Source organism: Gopherus evgoodei, chromosome 8, assembly GCF_007399415.2.
Source record: "Gopherus evgoodei ecotype Sinaloan lineage chromosome 8, rGopEvg1_v1.p, whole genome shotgun sequence".
In the NCBI taxonomy this organism is placed as follows: Eukaryota; Metazoa; Chordata; order Testudines; family Testudinidae; genus Gopherus; species Gopherus evgoodei.
This window is the reverse complement of record NC_044329.1, coordinates 67240216-67253940: the sequence shown is the minus strand read 5'-3', so window position 1 is coordinate 67253940 and position 13725 is coordinate 67240216. Positions and strand designations below refer to the sequence as shown.

At 39.6% G+C, this 13725-nt stretch overlaps 1 protein-coding gene across 1 annotated transcript in view; it reads left to right on the top strand.

The window, feature by feature from the left end:
* The window catches only part of LOC115656768 (complement factor H-like), a 151230-nt gene that overhangs the window by 102523 nt on the left and 34982 nt on the right, over positions 1–13725 (top strand). Inside the window, exons 13-17 of the mRNA XM_030573916.1 lie at positions 2043–2222; positions 3001–3210; positions 5805–5981; positions 7945–8121; positions 9617–9793. Coding sequence (XP_030429776.1) covers positions 2043–2222; positions 3001–3210; positions 5805–5981; positions 7945–8121; positions 9617–9793 — 921 coding nt within the window. The remainder of the gene's footprint in view (positions 1–2042; positions 2223–3000; positions 3211–5804; positions 5982–7944; positions 8122–9616; positions 9794–13725) is intronic.

Below are 13725 nucleotides of genomic sequence, written 5' to 3'. Positions count from 1 at the left end.
AAGTTCACTAGTTTGAAAAATAGGACTGATTTAATAATTAAACCATACATTTTTTTATATGCTAATAGGAAGAAAACACTGACCAAATACTTTTTAAATTTCAGAAATAATTTGACATCCTAACCAAATGACGTTTAGCTAATTTATTATGGATTACTTTTGCAGAACAATTAAGAGTCCAAATAAAGTACATATTACAATGAGAGTTTATAGAATATCAGGGTTGGAAGGGACCTCAGGAAGTCATCTAGTCCCACCCTCTTCTCAAAGCAGGACTAATCCTCAGACTGAGGTTTTTTTTACCCCAGTTCCCTAAATGACCCCTCAAGGATTGAATGCACAACCCTGGGTTTAGCAGGCTAATGCTTAAGCCACTAAGCATCTCTCTCTACATAGAGATGATGTATTCTTGATCTGCATTCACCTATGGCACTGCAGATTACATAGACCTGACTTTTGCGCTGTGCTCCAAAAGAAACTTTAAACAAACAGTAGAATTTTTGGGTCAGTGGGAGACTGCAAAAGAAAATGTTAGATCAGTGTGCTGAGCTTGTGCTAGTGAGTCTCTCCTTAATTAACTTGATCTTGTAGAAGAAGAGAAAGGAGACTCCAAAGGAAAAGATTTTTGCCCTACATGTTTAACTCAATGGTTTACAAAATTTGTGTCCTCTGTGGAAGAAAAGATGGACTCAGTTCATGAGTGGTTTTATCCTCAAGTTACTAGGGTTGAACTGCATTTGAGGTACATGGAGACTGAGATTAAGGCCATAAATATCTGTGCAAATGAAACCTCAAAAAAATGCAAAAACCTCTCAATAAAAGGAGGAGGGGGGAAGACTAGAAACTCTGGAAAACCAAGTGAGGGCTAGATGTGTTTGGATTCTGGGTTTGTAATATCACTTCGAGCCATGCATAAATCTGGAAAAATGGACAATCTAGGAAATGCTGCCAATTTGTCAGATGTTGGACAAACAGCAGGTTCGCAGTGGCCAGTTGCTCACCCAATGGGGAGAAAGAATATCAGGAAAAATTCTCTCAAGATGGCTTCAGAGGACTGCTCCCAAGTACACTCTATTAGCTAATGTTTTATAACTAACTTTTACAAAAACGTAGGTCATAATGATCACTACAGGATCATCACTTTTCCAGCTTTCAAGAAACTTTTAATATCAGAGGAGTCTAGATTCAATGTTGTTCAACCACCAAGGTTTTCACATTCAGTTGTTACTTGTCTGTTCCCTTCTCCAATTCTGATAAGCAGAAACTGTAGCTAGTTTTGACCTTGTCTCTGAAAACCTGTCTCCAAATTAACCCTCAACTATGTGGTGTTCTATTTCGTTACCAGGGGCTGCGCTAGGTATTTTACCATCCAAGCATGACAGGCAGGCTGCCTTCGGCTGCTTGCCTGTGGGAAGTCCCCGGTCCCACGGATTCGGCAGCATGCCTGGGGGAGGTCCACCAAAGCCGCGGGACCAGTGGACCCTCCACAGGCAAGCTGTTGAAGACTACCTGCCTGCCGCCCTCGTGGCGACTGGCAGAGCACCCCCTTTGGCTTGCCGCCCCAGGCACGCGCTTGGCGTGCTGGGGCCTGGAGCCATCCCTGTTCATTATTTCAGGGTGCAAGAATGCACACAATATGGTTGTAATTAGCTTGATCACATTCTGGGGTATCCCCTCAAATACAAGGAAACAAGCCAAGCACTAGCGCTACGTGGGAACTGGAATTTCTGTTCCATGGAAAATTTCACATTTAAAAAAAAAATCATCCCAAGTCAGAACAAAAAAATCCAAAATACCAGATTTTCCACAATTTGAGAAGAATTGAAATAGAATGTTTGAAATTCTGGGCAGGGACCTGATAAGCCAGCAGATCTTTTTGATTCATCACCATATGAATATGATGGCAATTAAAAGAGGAGAATGGTTACTAAAGATCTGTAGTACGCGGTTTTTCATCTAATACCTGTTCTCATTTGAAATGAATTGTCACGTTTACCATATTTTGAGCCATGAGATCTGACTGAAACTATCTTTTGTTGAAGAGAATAAAAGAAAATGCCCACTTCCCCCTCAGCTACCAGGAGCCTCCAAGATAACAGAGAAAAGAAGCTATGAGACTGGTGAAAAAATAGCTTTTATGTGTCTGGAAAATTTCAGGCTTCATGGAATGAAAGAAATAATGTGTCAAGATGGAAAATGGCAGTCACCACCATACTGTGTTGGTCAGTAGGATGTTTTATTTGTTTTTGTTTTTAATACAGATTTCCTGAAACTGGATGAATCAGACAAAAAGCACATTCAGTAATAACAACTGTCCTATTGTTGGAGCTGATACACACTGAGCCTAACTCTGCTCCCATTGAAGTTAATGGTAAAATTCCCATTGACTTCAAAGAAAGAAAAGTTAAGCCAGTACTGAGCTTTCTTTAAAATCCTTGACTTTATGCACCCCTCAGTGTGTGGGTGTATGTTCATCTAGAAACAAGCTGGAATAATCTCATTTTAATGAAACTCTTCAGCATTACCCAGCTTTGGTATTTGGAAATTCTTTTGAGCATACAGAGAAGCAGGAATTCAGTCACTTCATCACTGTTATCCTCATTAACTTGGGGTTAAAAGGAAAATTTTCAGTGGGCATATTATCGCATAATTTTCCTTCATGGCAGTTTTATGGCTTCTTCAGAATTATCTAGTTCTAGCCAAAGTCAGAGAGAAGATACTGCACCAGATGGACCCATTGGTCTTGTTCAGCATGACAATCCCTGTGTTTCCATTTGACTGTACTGTACTTAATTTACACTGTAATGGCTTCAAATGTTTATTATGGGGCTGGCCAGAGGGTAAGTTTGTAGCATTTCTTAATTTGAGCCCATACAAGGAGTCCTTCATTAAGAACAATGACTAGAACTTACACTCATTCAGCTTAACCTTTTTTTCTTTCAGTTTTAGATTACATGTGCATTTGATGTGTAAATTTTATTAATTTTCTCTTCCAAACAGAAGAAAAATCATGTTTGCAACCATATCCCATAGAAAATGGTGAGATTTTAAGTCTAGAAAATCGAAGCTTAAGAATGGAGAAACTGGGACCAGTGACTTATCCAAATGGTGCGACATTAAAGTACAGCTGTAATGTAGGCTTCATGTTAAGAGGCCCATCAGAGATAACTTGTAATATGGAAAAATGGACCTCATCGCCTGCCTGTATTGGTAATTATAGTGTCTGCTGTTTTGCGTTTCCATTAATCATTTTTCAGTAGAGCAATCAAAGAGCTAAATTCTATGCCAGTGTAATTCCAATGGGTTCAGCAAAGAATTTGGTCCAGTGAGTTTTAAGTGGAGGCTAAATTATGTTGAACAGAAACTCTTATGTTTGTTTAGATTGCTGTGAAACAAACTTTTGATTGAAGGATTTATTTAAAAGAAATTATTTGGTTTTTAAAAACTGCTTTGTAGAACTTATCTTCTGTTCCAGTTATTGCTCCCTCTTTTTACTTCTTTGAGAAAAGGAGACCTCTTCCAGCTCTCTGCCCTGCAGGGCCCATGAAAACCATAGAAACATCTGTCTCAGCAGGCTGATGTTTCTTGACAACTTCCCAACAGTCACTGGTGCCAGCTTCTTCCACTGTCAGTTCTTCTCTATACATGGTATCCTGCTATGCCCATAGAAAACAATAAACATCAGCCAGTGTTCAGGTGGTAGCAATCATCTGGGAATTCACTTGTTCACAGAGTCAAAATAACTAAAACACTGTAAATTTTGTTTTGCTTAACAATATACTAAACAATGACTGAAGATTTGTAATTGAATGCAATCAATGCATAAAAAAAATTCTATTATAGCTTTAATAACAAGTTTATATAATGAAACAGAAAATATTTGTATTTTATAAAATATTATGTATTTTTGAATAATCTTGTTTTAGTGGAGAGAAAGAGAATATGTTACCTGATGAGTATTTTCCATTTTTCGTTGCTATGATTCTACAATAGAAGACAGATTTTTCTAACTTTCTGATAATTAGTAGGGTCATTTCCATCAGTCATTGTCCAATGTACATTCCTAAAGTGCTCACAAAAGTTTAGTACATCCAGCGTTACTATAACATCCCAATTACTTCTCAAAGCAGAAAGTGCTATGCCTGTACTGCATCTTAGCAGCAAAAACAGAGATGCCTTGAACTAAGATGGCTCATGAATAAGGCTTGCATTTTATCAAGGAAAGGTGCTTCTTTACACTTTTAGAAAATGTGTGGTGTTTTGTGAGATGCAGTATAGCACAGAATCTAGCACTTCCAGCTGGAAAAGGTACGTGCATTGATATCTTGTCAATACAGAACAATAAGGAGCCTTCTCTTTATTCACAGGGGAAAAAGAACCTATCATTTAGTATTTATAGCACTCATAACTTGCATGTGACAGATAAGTCAGGTTAAGGATCACATTCTAACCAGTCCTGGCATAAGCTGACAACAGATTCCAGGATTCTCCTATATGTAATAAATAGACAATTTCCAGAGATACTTAATTTTCAAAAACATAGTCGCATGCTGATGGGGAATACCAGTGCAGAAGTAACATTTCCCTCTATGCAATGCAACTTTTACAAGTGTTACAAACAGGACTTTACAAAAAAAATGTATTAAGCCAGTCCACATAATAGTGAGTGCAAATTCCAGCAATAGCTGCCAGACCCACAGTCATGGTCTATAATAATCACACAGTCCTAGGAATATCACTGGGATGTCTAGTCCTGTGGCTAAGGCACTGGACTGGGACTTCAGATATCTGGCATCTATTCCTCACTCTAAAACAAATTTCCTTGTGATCTTGGGCAAATCACTTAATCCTCCAGGGCCTCAGTTTACCTTCTGCAAAGGGATAATACTTATTTACCTCAGAGGACACTGTGGAGATAAATTAATTAAAGCTTGTGAGATGGTCTGATGCTATTATGATGAATTCTATCTTTTCATCTCTATAGCATTAATAAGGGCTTGTGTATATGCAGTAGTTGCCCAAGTTTATCTTGAATTGTGATTTTAAACAAATTTAGTTAAACTGGTGTATCAGTCTGTGGACTCGCTTATGTCCCACATTCAGTTCCGTGCTCCACTACAGACTTCCTGTGTGACTTTGAGCATATCACTTTTTTTTCTCTCTTGGCCTCAAATTCTCACCTGTAAAGTGTGGATAATAGCACTTAGATACCTCACAGGTGTGTCAGGAGAGTAAACACATTAAACATTGTCAGTCACTCAGATATTACAGTGATGGTGTCTAAAAAAAGTTTCAGTTTAAACCAGATTCAGTTTAGTCACACCAGGTTTAAGTGAAACTGAAGTGAGATATTTTAACCAAAATAAGTCTCTACAGAGGAGTTTGCACAGGGTTAAAGTAACTCAGTTTAAAATACAATTGAAGTTACAATGACATGACTTCTGTGTGTTGACAAGGCCTAGCACAGGACAGGCCATTGCATGAGAAATCAAGGAGACAAGAAGCAACCAGAAATGCTAATATTAGACTGAGGCAGAAATGAAACATCCACAAAAACTCAATTCTAATCTATTTAGCATTTGTTTATTTAATTAACCAAGTATTGAGCAATTTTATTTAACAATGCACTTTGTGTAAGTTTCATACCCATCCAAATCTCAGGGCATATCTGAGTGCTGCTTGAAGCCTTTATTTAAAGTTTCTCTCTCTTTGTATCTGAGCACATTGTTAAACAGGCTTTATTGAATGAAGGTAATTTGTGAGAGGGTTTCACTCATTTTCAATTTGTGTGACTATTTTTTCAGAAATGCCATGCAGAGAGGCACCAGATGTCCCCCATGCTTATACTGAAGGTAGCATAAAGACTAATTATGAACCTGGTGAAACAGTGCGTTATCAGTGCCACCCAGGTTTTATTGCTGTTGGACCACAGGAGGTAACATGTAAAAGAGGGCAATGGACCCAGCTACCGGAATGCCAAGGTACAATGTGTGGTTTGATCTAATTGTCAGGAATTTATTATAATATAGGCACTCAGATACCCGGGGATGATGATTACTATTTTTTTGAATTAGTATAGTTCCTAGCAGGAGCGGCGCCAGGGTTTTTGGCGCCCTAGGTGCAGGGCTGGCTCTAGCCATTTCGCTGCCCCAAGCACGGTGGCACGCCACGGGGGGTGCTCTGCCACTCGCTGGTCCCGTGACTCCAGTGGACCTGCCGCAGGCGTGCCTGTGGATTCTCCACTGAAGCAGCCTGCCACTCTCCCATGCTCCTGGTTGGAGCTGGCCCTGCCTAGGCGGGCGTCCTTCCGTGCTCCCGGTTGGTGGCAATTCTGTGGCGGGGGGGGTCCTTCTGCTCTCCCGGTCTTCAGGGCACTTCAGAGATGGGTCTTGGAGCGAGTGAAGGACCCGCTGCAGAATTGCCGCCGAGGACCCGGAGCGCGGAAGGACCCCTCGCTGCCAGATTGCCTCTGAGGATGGGCAAATGCCGCTTCCCCAAATCCTGGAACCCTAGGCGACCTAGATGGAATCGCCGGCCCTGGTTCCTAGGATACTTAGTTATGGAGCAGGGCCCAATGTGTTAGATGCTGTGCAAATGCAGAACAAAAAGCAGTCCCTCTATCAATGGGCTTACAATCTAAGTACAATAAAAGAGTCAATAGATGGGAGACAAGAAGACACTATTGGCTAGTATGACAGACTATGGTATCAGCACATCAATGGCCTACATTGTCAAGGTTTTTTGTAGGCATTGTGGATAAGAAGAATTTAAAGGAGGGATTTGAAAGTGGATAGTTAGGTTGCTTTGTGAATGTTTATGGGGAGCGCCTCTCATTTGTGAGGGGCAGCATGGGATAAAGCATGAAGGTGCTAGTTTGAAAAGGGAACATGTGGGCAGTGGAACCTGGCATCATGGGCTGATTGGAGAGGAGCATCGAGAGCTTAATAGTGAATGAGAGATGATGGGATGTTTGGCGCAATATAGAAGCGGGGAGCCAGTGGAGGGATTGGGTGACATGTTCAAAGGGATGGGACTGGAAAATGATCTTTGCAGCAGCATTCTGAATGGATATGAGCAGATCAAGAGTACATTTGTCAAGGCCAGAGAAAAGGACACTTCAGGTATTGAGATGAGTCAGAAATACAGCTGGAGTAGATAGATACTTTAAGGAGACTGCAGCAGCGAATTCAAAAATGGAGCTTGAGAGCAATATATTATGGGATGGAACAAAGGAAATTGTGGAAATCTGGGGATCAAGTACCCACAATTTCCTGAGAGGTGTATGAATATCCCTAAATATACAGTGATTGCTGCACAATACATAGTGACAATTTCCCACAAGTTGCACCTGAAGGCAGCCCAGAATACACTGGGGTTGGCTAACCACAGTGCCACATGCCTTTTGTTGAGTCAGATAGGTATACAGATAGACTTGAAAAATACTTAAATACCTTAGGATACTTGACTGTTTTGTCCTCTGCTGCTGCAGAGGCAACAGAGGGAGCAGAAAGTTAACGCCAAACTCTGTTCCATGGCTGTGCTTCATTTGCTGGGGAGACTGATACACAAATGCTGATAATTTCAAATATGGAAGGATCTGCAAGAGGATTTGTTGTTTGTCAAATGGAAAAGGACAGAATAGGAAAGCAAATTTTCATCCCAGTTTCTACAAAGAGAACTTATATGCATTTTTAAAACTATCAAAAAGTTTGCAGGTTGTTTTTAATGTATTTTAATTTACTTATTTGTCACAATATAGAGTCCAGTGCTGAAGCCTGTGACTTTTTTGCCCAAATAAGGAATACAGAATAAATGCTCTCATCTCACTTTTACAGATTTGTTTCATTACCTTTGTTATGAGAGTGCCTGGAGTTTTCTTTTATGGGCCATAAAGTATAAGATACTCCACAAAAGTGTTTCATTTTGATAAATCTCCCCTTTCAGATGCAACATGTGGAGATCCACCTGCAGTTGCCAATGCTGAGATCTTAGACCATAGAGACAGAAGGTATTGGCCTGCTGAAAGAGTGCAGTATAAGTGTCATGAAGGTTTTGAAAGTCATGGACCAAATGATGTCACCTGTATAAATAAGGAATGGTCACAACCTCCAACTTGCGAAGGTAGAGGTTTTAATTTTTATTAAAACAATTAATGCTAGATTGTACCTGCCCAGTATATGGGTGTCAAATAAGGCGAGGATGTTGCAGAATCTTTTCTGAAACATCCTTGGCAAGCAGAGTCTGAATGAATGTCTCTAGTACCTTCCTTGGTTGCAGCTCATTTTCCCCACTCCACAGCTTGTCAGCTCTATTGGCTATTGTGTAGAAAGATGGACCAGTGGCCCTGCCTCCTAACCCCTTTTAGAACCATGTACCACTAGTAGAGAGAAAGCAGGCCTTACATGCATCTGAGCATAGGGATTGAAATTGTTCCTGGCCCCTATGTAAGCTATTCAAAAGTGGGGGAAGGCTCCTTGCACCCTTGCCACAAGTGAGCACCTGTATTAGGGCTAGGCAGAATCTGACCATTAAAATGGGTACAACATTCAGTAGTCCACCAGCACTGTATGGGGCCAGCTCAATGGACAGTTCAAAGAGAGGGGTGTTGCAGCCCTACTCTTAACCCCCTTATTATTATTATTATTATTATTTTTAAAATCAGTATCTCTTTCACTCCAGTCATAGTCTATATGGACATCTGTAAGTGAAGGAATCTGCAAATGATGTCGCCTTAAAAATAGGAACGGAAAAAAAAATAAAAAATGAAGTGTAGTAAAATGAAGTAACTTTGAAATGAGTAAAATCAAGGTGAGGCAAATATTTGCAGCCAAACAAGCTGACTTTAAGAGGTTTCCATTTGGAGAAGTTAGGAAAAAGACTTGTATGCTGTTTCTTACATTCTTATGTTTTCAACCCCTCAATAATGCAAAAGAATTCAGAAGTCTCTCTTGTTTTTTTTGAAGGATGTGGGGGGAAGTTCTGGTGTCCATTGAAATCCCACCCCATTTCTGTCAGCAATATTCTCTTTGATATTCTCTTTGACTAGGGCTGCAGCTGACTCAAGCACAGATAAAACTGGTCATTGATAAAAATGTTAAATAACATAAGGCCAAGGACTGATCCCTACAGGATTCTAGTAGGGACACACTTGTTTGATGATGATTCCTTGTTACAGTGACATTTTGAGACAGATCAGTTAGACAGTTTTTAATCAATTTAATGTATGCCATGTTTAATTTTGTATTTTAGTTTTTTAATCAGTGTCATGTAGTATCAAGTCAAATGTTTTACAGAAGTCTGTCTGTTACATCATCACTTAACAAAACTTGTAATTGCATCAAAAATATATCTATTTCGTTTGATAGGATCTATTTTCCAAAGACCCAGGGTATTTCAGATTAATTATATTAATCTCTGAAGTTAAAAAGTTTTGTCTATTGATTCTCTTCAATTAAAAAGGTTCTGATAAACTAAACAGGATAAGTTGCGTACTTTGGCTGGAGGATCTGAACAGAAAAGATAAATAACTAATGAAATGTCATTAAAGCTTTGGGTCAACTGAAGTATTTCTTGGAAATGTGTCAGTGACTGTAAATGTGTCCATATATTTTTTCAGATATGATGTGTGGACCTCCACCTGCAGTTACTAATGCTCAGATTCTAGGGTATGGAAACCAAAGGTATTTGCCTGGTGAGAGAGTGCGCTATCGATGTCAACAAGGGCTGAGCCTCATTGGGTCACAGACAGTGACCTGTCAGAAGAAAAAATGGTCAGAACCACCAGAATGCAGAGGTATTTTATTTTATTATTTATACATATCCTAAAAATGAAGATACTGTTGGAATCAAAAGCTGCATTCATACTAAGAAGCTTTTACTTCTCTGTATCTTTCTCCTTATATTAGGTGACTTGCAAAACATGCACCAGAGAAAGAAATATATTCTTCATCATGCTAAGGGCCACAGATCCATTATGATGGTTTTTCAGTCTGTTTGCTGGAGTTTTCCCCCTCAGTACTGCATCCTCTTCTGAAGTGCTGCAATGACAGGTCCCTACAGTCTTCAGTGGGAAAGTGAAGCCAAAGGCAAAAAGGAAGTTCTGTGTCTCCTGCTTCATCCCACCCCCCTTTTTGAGTAGCTCGTTGGGAAGCTCTGTGTTCTTGATGAACAGAATGGAGTTTCCATCTCACACCCCAGTCTGGGGGGGGGTCACTTTGATGCCTATCCAGGCATGAAAGATAGAAGCCAGGCAAGGAGAATTCAGCTCTGATTCCAGCATGCAGGAAGCATTTCAGCATCCCAGGTGCAGTCACCTCTGTCCCCACCATAAGATGGAGAAAGGGGCTGGTGGAATTTGAAAAGCCGGCTCCAGTGGCAAGTAGTTCTCACTCCCATGTCCCCATCTTTAAAATAGCAACACCAGAGAGACAGTGCAGCAGATTGAAGATTGCAGTGCCTCCATCTCATACAGAAAGGCAGCATTAGACACAACATGCACAGTGCTACTACCAGGTAGTGAGCTAAGGGGCATTTTTGCCCAGACCCCTTCCCACTCCTGCCACTTGTCAAAGGTCTCCTAGAGGTCTCCCATGATATTCCAGGCTCAAGCCTTCAGAGGAAATGCAGGCCCAGGTAAACCCCATGTGTCGGAAAGAGTTAGAACACTGGGATCTCCCATTTTGGGCAAGACAGTCCTAAGACATCAGGTCTCTGGAGAGTTCATCTTGAGCCCAAAACATTCCTTGAGAGAGCCATAACCAAGCCCCAGAGTGGGAGGTGAGTCATTAAGCCAAACTTCTTTGTGGGGAGGGAGAACTCTACTTAAGAAAATATTTTTTGAACAACTCCCTGAGTCCAATTTCTTGCCTCCCATTGAAACAGGAGCATAGGACCTGTCATGGGAACCTCTCAATTGATGGGTCTAGGTTTAATAAAACAGTCACAAGTGCTCTCTTTCTATAATATAATCTTTAAATCCTTCCCAAAACTGGGAAAGAACATGCCTAAAGAATATGAAAGAATTCAGGTTTCACATTTGGTTTTCCCATACACAATCTTCCCAGGTTCAGTCTCAGCACATGAGGTTTAATGGTTTTAGCATCCAGATTCAGAATGCCTGTAGCTTTCAGCCTTTAAATTACCAGCATAACAGTTGCCGTATACTGCTCTCAACTTCCCTATCTGAGTGTCCTGGCATTAGTTCTTAAGCTGTTCCAGTTCACCATTCTATCTCAGATCTTCTGGGGAAGTTTTAAAGCATTCCGACTGAACCTATCCTTTTTTTTATTTTTAACAAACATTCCCATTTTACCATCCCAAAGATAATTCCCCCCCTTTTGCACAGGGATGACAGCTTTTTCAACTCCACTCATTACCATTTGGTCTCACAAGTCTTCCAAAGGTCCAACAATATTAATAATGGTTTTAAGGAAGAAGAAAACACACTCCTATTTCTTTCTGGATACTTCTACTGGTTAGGGCATTGTATAGACTGTGAGACCAAGAGACTTATTTAGGGACAGCGCATCAGGCTTCTAGGTTGACTGGCCAATATCCACCCTATCCCTTCAAAGTTTCTGAACCTATGTTGCTTACTGAAAAAAATGTGACTATTGATTTGATAAATGTTACTAAAACTATTAAATTAAAATAAAACCAAGAAAACTTATCATATAAGCTAAGTTGCTATTTCATTAAACCAAACCTAGAAGTAAAATGTCTCAATATTGGATTGAAATTAAATAATCAAATGAGTCAAACCATCAAATTAATGCAAAAAAAATCATAAATTCTAAGAAGGAGTCTGAGGAGTTGGCTTTCCATTTTGTTGTAAATCCTAAGTAAGAAATTTTACCAAAGTCAATTAAATGTATAACTTTGCACTGGTTAAAGAGATAATTTGGTATTAAGATAATGTCTGAATCACAATCCCAGAGCCAATTACAAAGCTTCCTCTATCTAGTGTAGTGGTTAATACTTTCCTCTCACATCGGCTGAGATATTATAATTCAGACTTGAACAGAACACTCTTGATAAAGAGAAGTTTGACACCTTATCAGAAATTACCATACAAGTTATCATAAATGACAACATCAAATCTCTCAGGACTTTTAAACACAGAATGCAGAACACACTCTCTAATGAATAAGTTCTATGAGACATTATTTAGGGCTGTGTTAACCTAGGGAAATTTCCTTCTGGTGCTTACCCCATGAAGACCTCATGGGTAGTGTTCTACCTTAGCATGCACACAACCACAATTTCACATCCTAAAATTAAAAAACATTAAACTGCTGGGATGACTCACAACTAATAAAAATAGAAAAAGGAAAAATCAGATCTCTCAAATAACAGAGTTTGCAAACTCTTCAGCTCTCAGTCTTCTGGACTCTGAGTAGGAACTCGAACTGCAGTGAAGGTGTTGCTGGCATAGCACTTCTCACTAGTGGACCTTCAGCTACAGAAAGACTGGCCAAAGACAGGTGTAGCCTGTTTGTTGATGATGTGAGTTCCTCTCCCTGAGGTGGCCCAGTTGCAACAATTCCAGAATGTCTGTCTCCCCTCTAGATTGTCTTGTTGATTGAAAAGGCAAGGAAGCTCAGCCTTATGCTTGGTTCCTATAGTTTGAAAGTTGCTTACTCAGCCTTGATGTACCTCCACCCTCATAATGAGAGGCCTACCTTGGAGACATGGAACTTGGTGCAGTCAGCTTGGATTAGGTCATCTTTAATAAGTATCAACTTGGAAAAGCCCCCTCAAATTAGCAATTTTAAAAATATTTGGTGTTTTCCATAACACAGAGATCGATGTCTGTGACCCATCCCAACAATATCAAAACCCCAGATACATGAGACCACTTTTGAGGAAGCTGGCATAGTTTTATCTGTATGAAAATTCTGAAGATGATATTTTCACCAGTTTATGAAAACTTCAGCATAAAAATACTGTAAACATAACTAATTGAGAAAGAACCCTAGCAACCACTAGTTATGCAGCATTCTTCAATCAGCAAAATTTAAAATAAGTTCAAACTTATTATCAGCCCAAATAGCTGGGGAGCCAGGTAGCCCACCCATCCAACTAGAACCTCTGGGAAACCCAAAAGCTGTACATTTCATTGCTTTGTTTAGAAACAAAAGATCAGAAAAAAGTTATATGGTTCCTCTTCCATTAGCTAGAAAGTTATCGAACTCTTAGTGTGAAGTTTAACATTCTCTGCTCATTAAAATGATTCTTTTTAATGTTGTGGCAATAGTGTGAGTGTGCTTATGGTGTTGCTATTTACCTTCTATTTGCAGGAAAAAAAATACTATGAAATTGTAATTTGAAGCTGGACGTGGTAATGCAGTTAAATAAATAGAATATATTCTATAATCTCTCTGGTTTCACAGCAGTAGCCGTGTTAGTCTGTATCAGCAAAAACAACATGGAATCCTTGTGGTATCTTAGAGACAAACAAATTTATTTGGGCATAAGCTTTTGTGGGCATGAAGTGGCTTATATGCACAAAAGCTTATACCCAAATAAATTTGTTAGTCTCCAAGGTGCCACAAGGACTCCTCATTATAATCTCTCTGTGACAGAAGCAATGTAGTCTTGAAAAGGTGTAAGACGTTCTTGTTCAGCTGCCACTTGTATCATTACGATTGGAACGGTTTAATGTGTATAAACAAACTATTAAAAAAAGTCGAAATCATACTATGAATATAAGCTATTTTAAGTAAT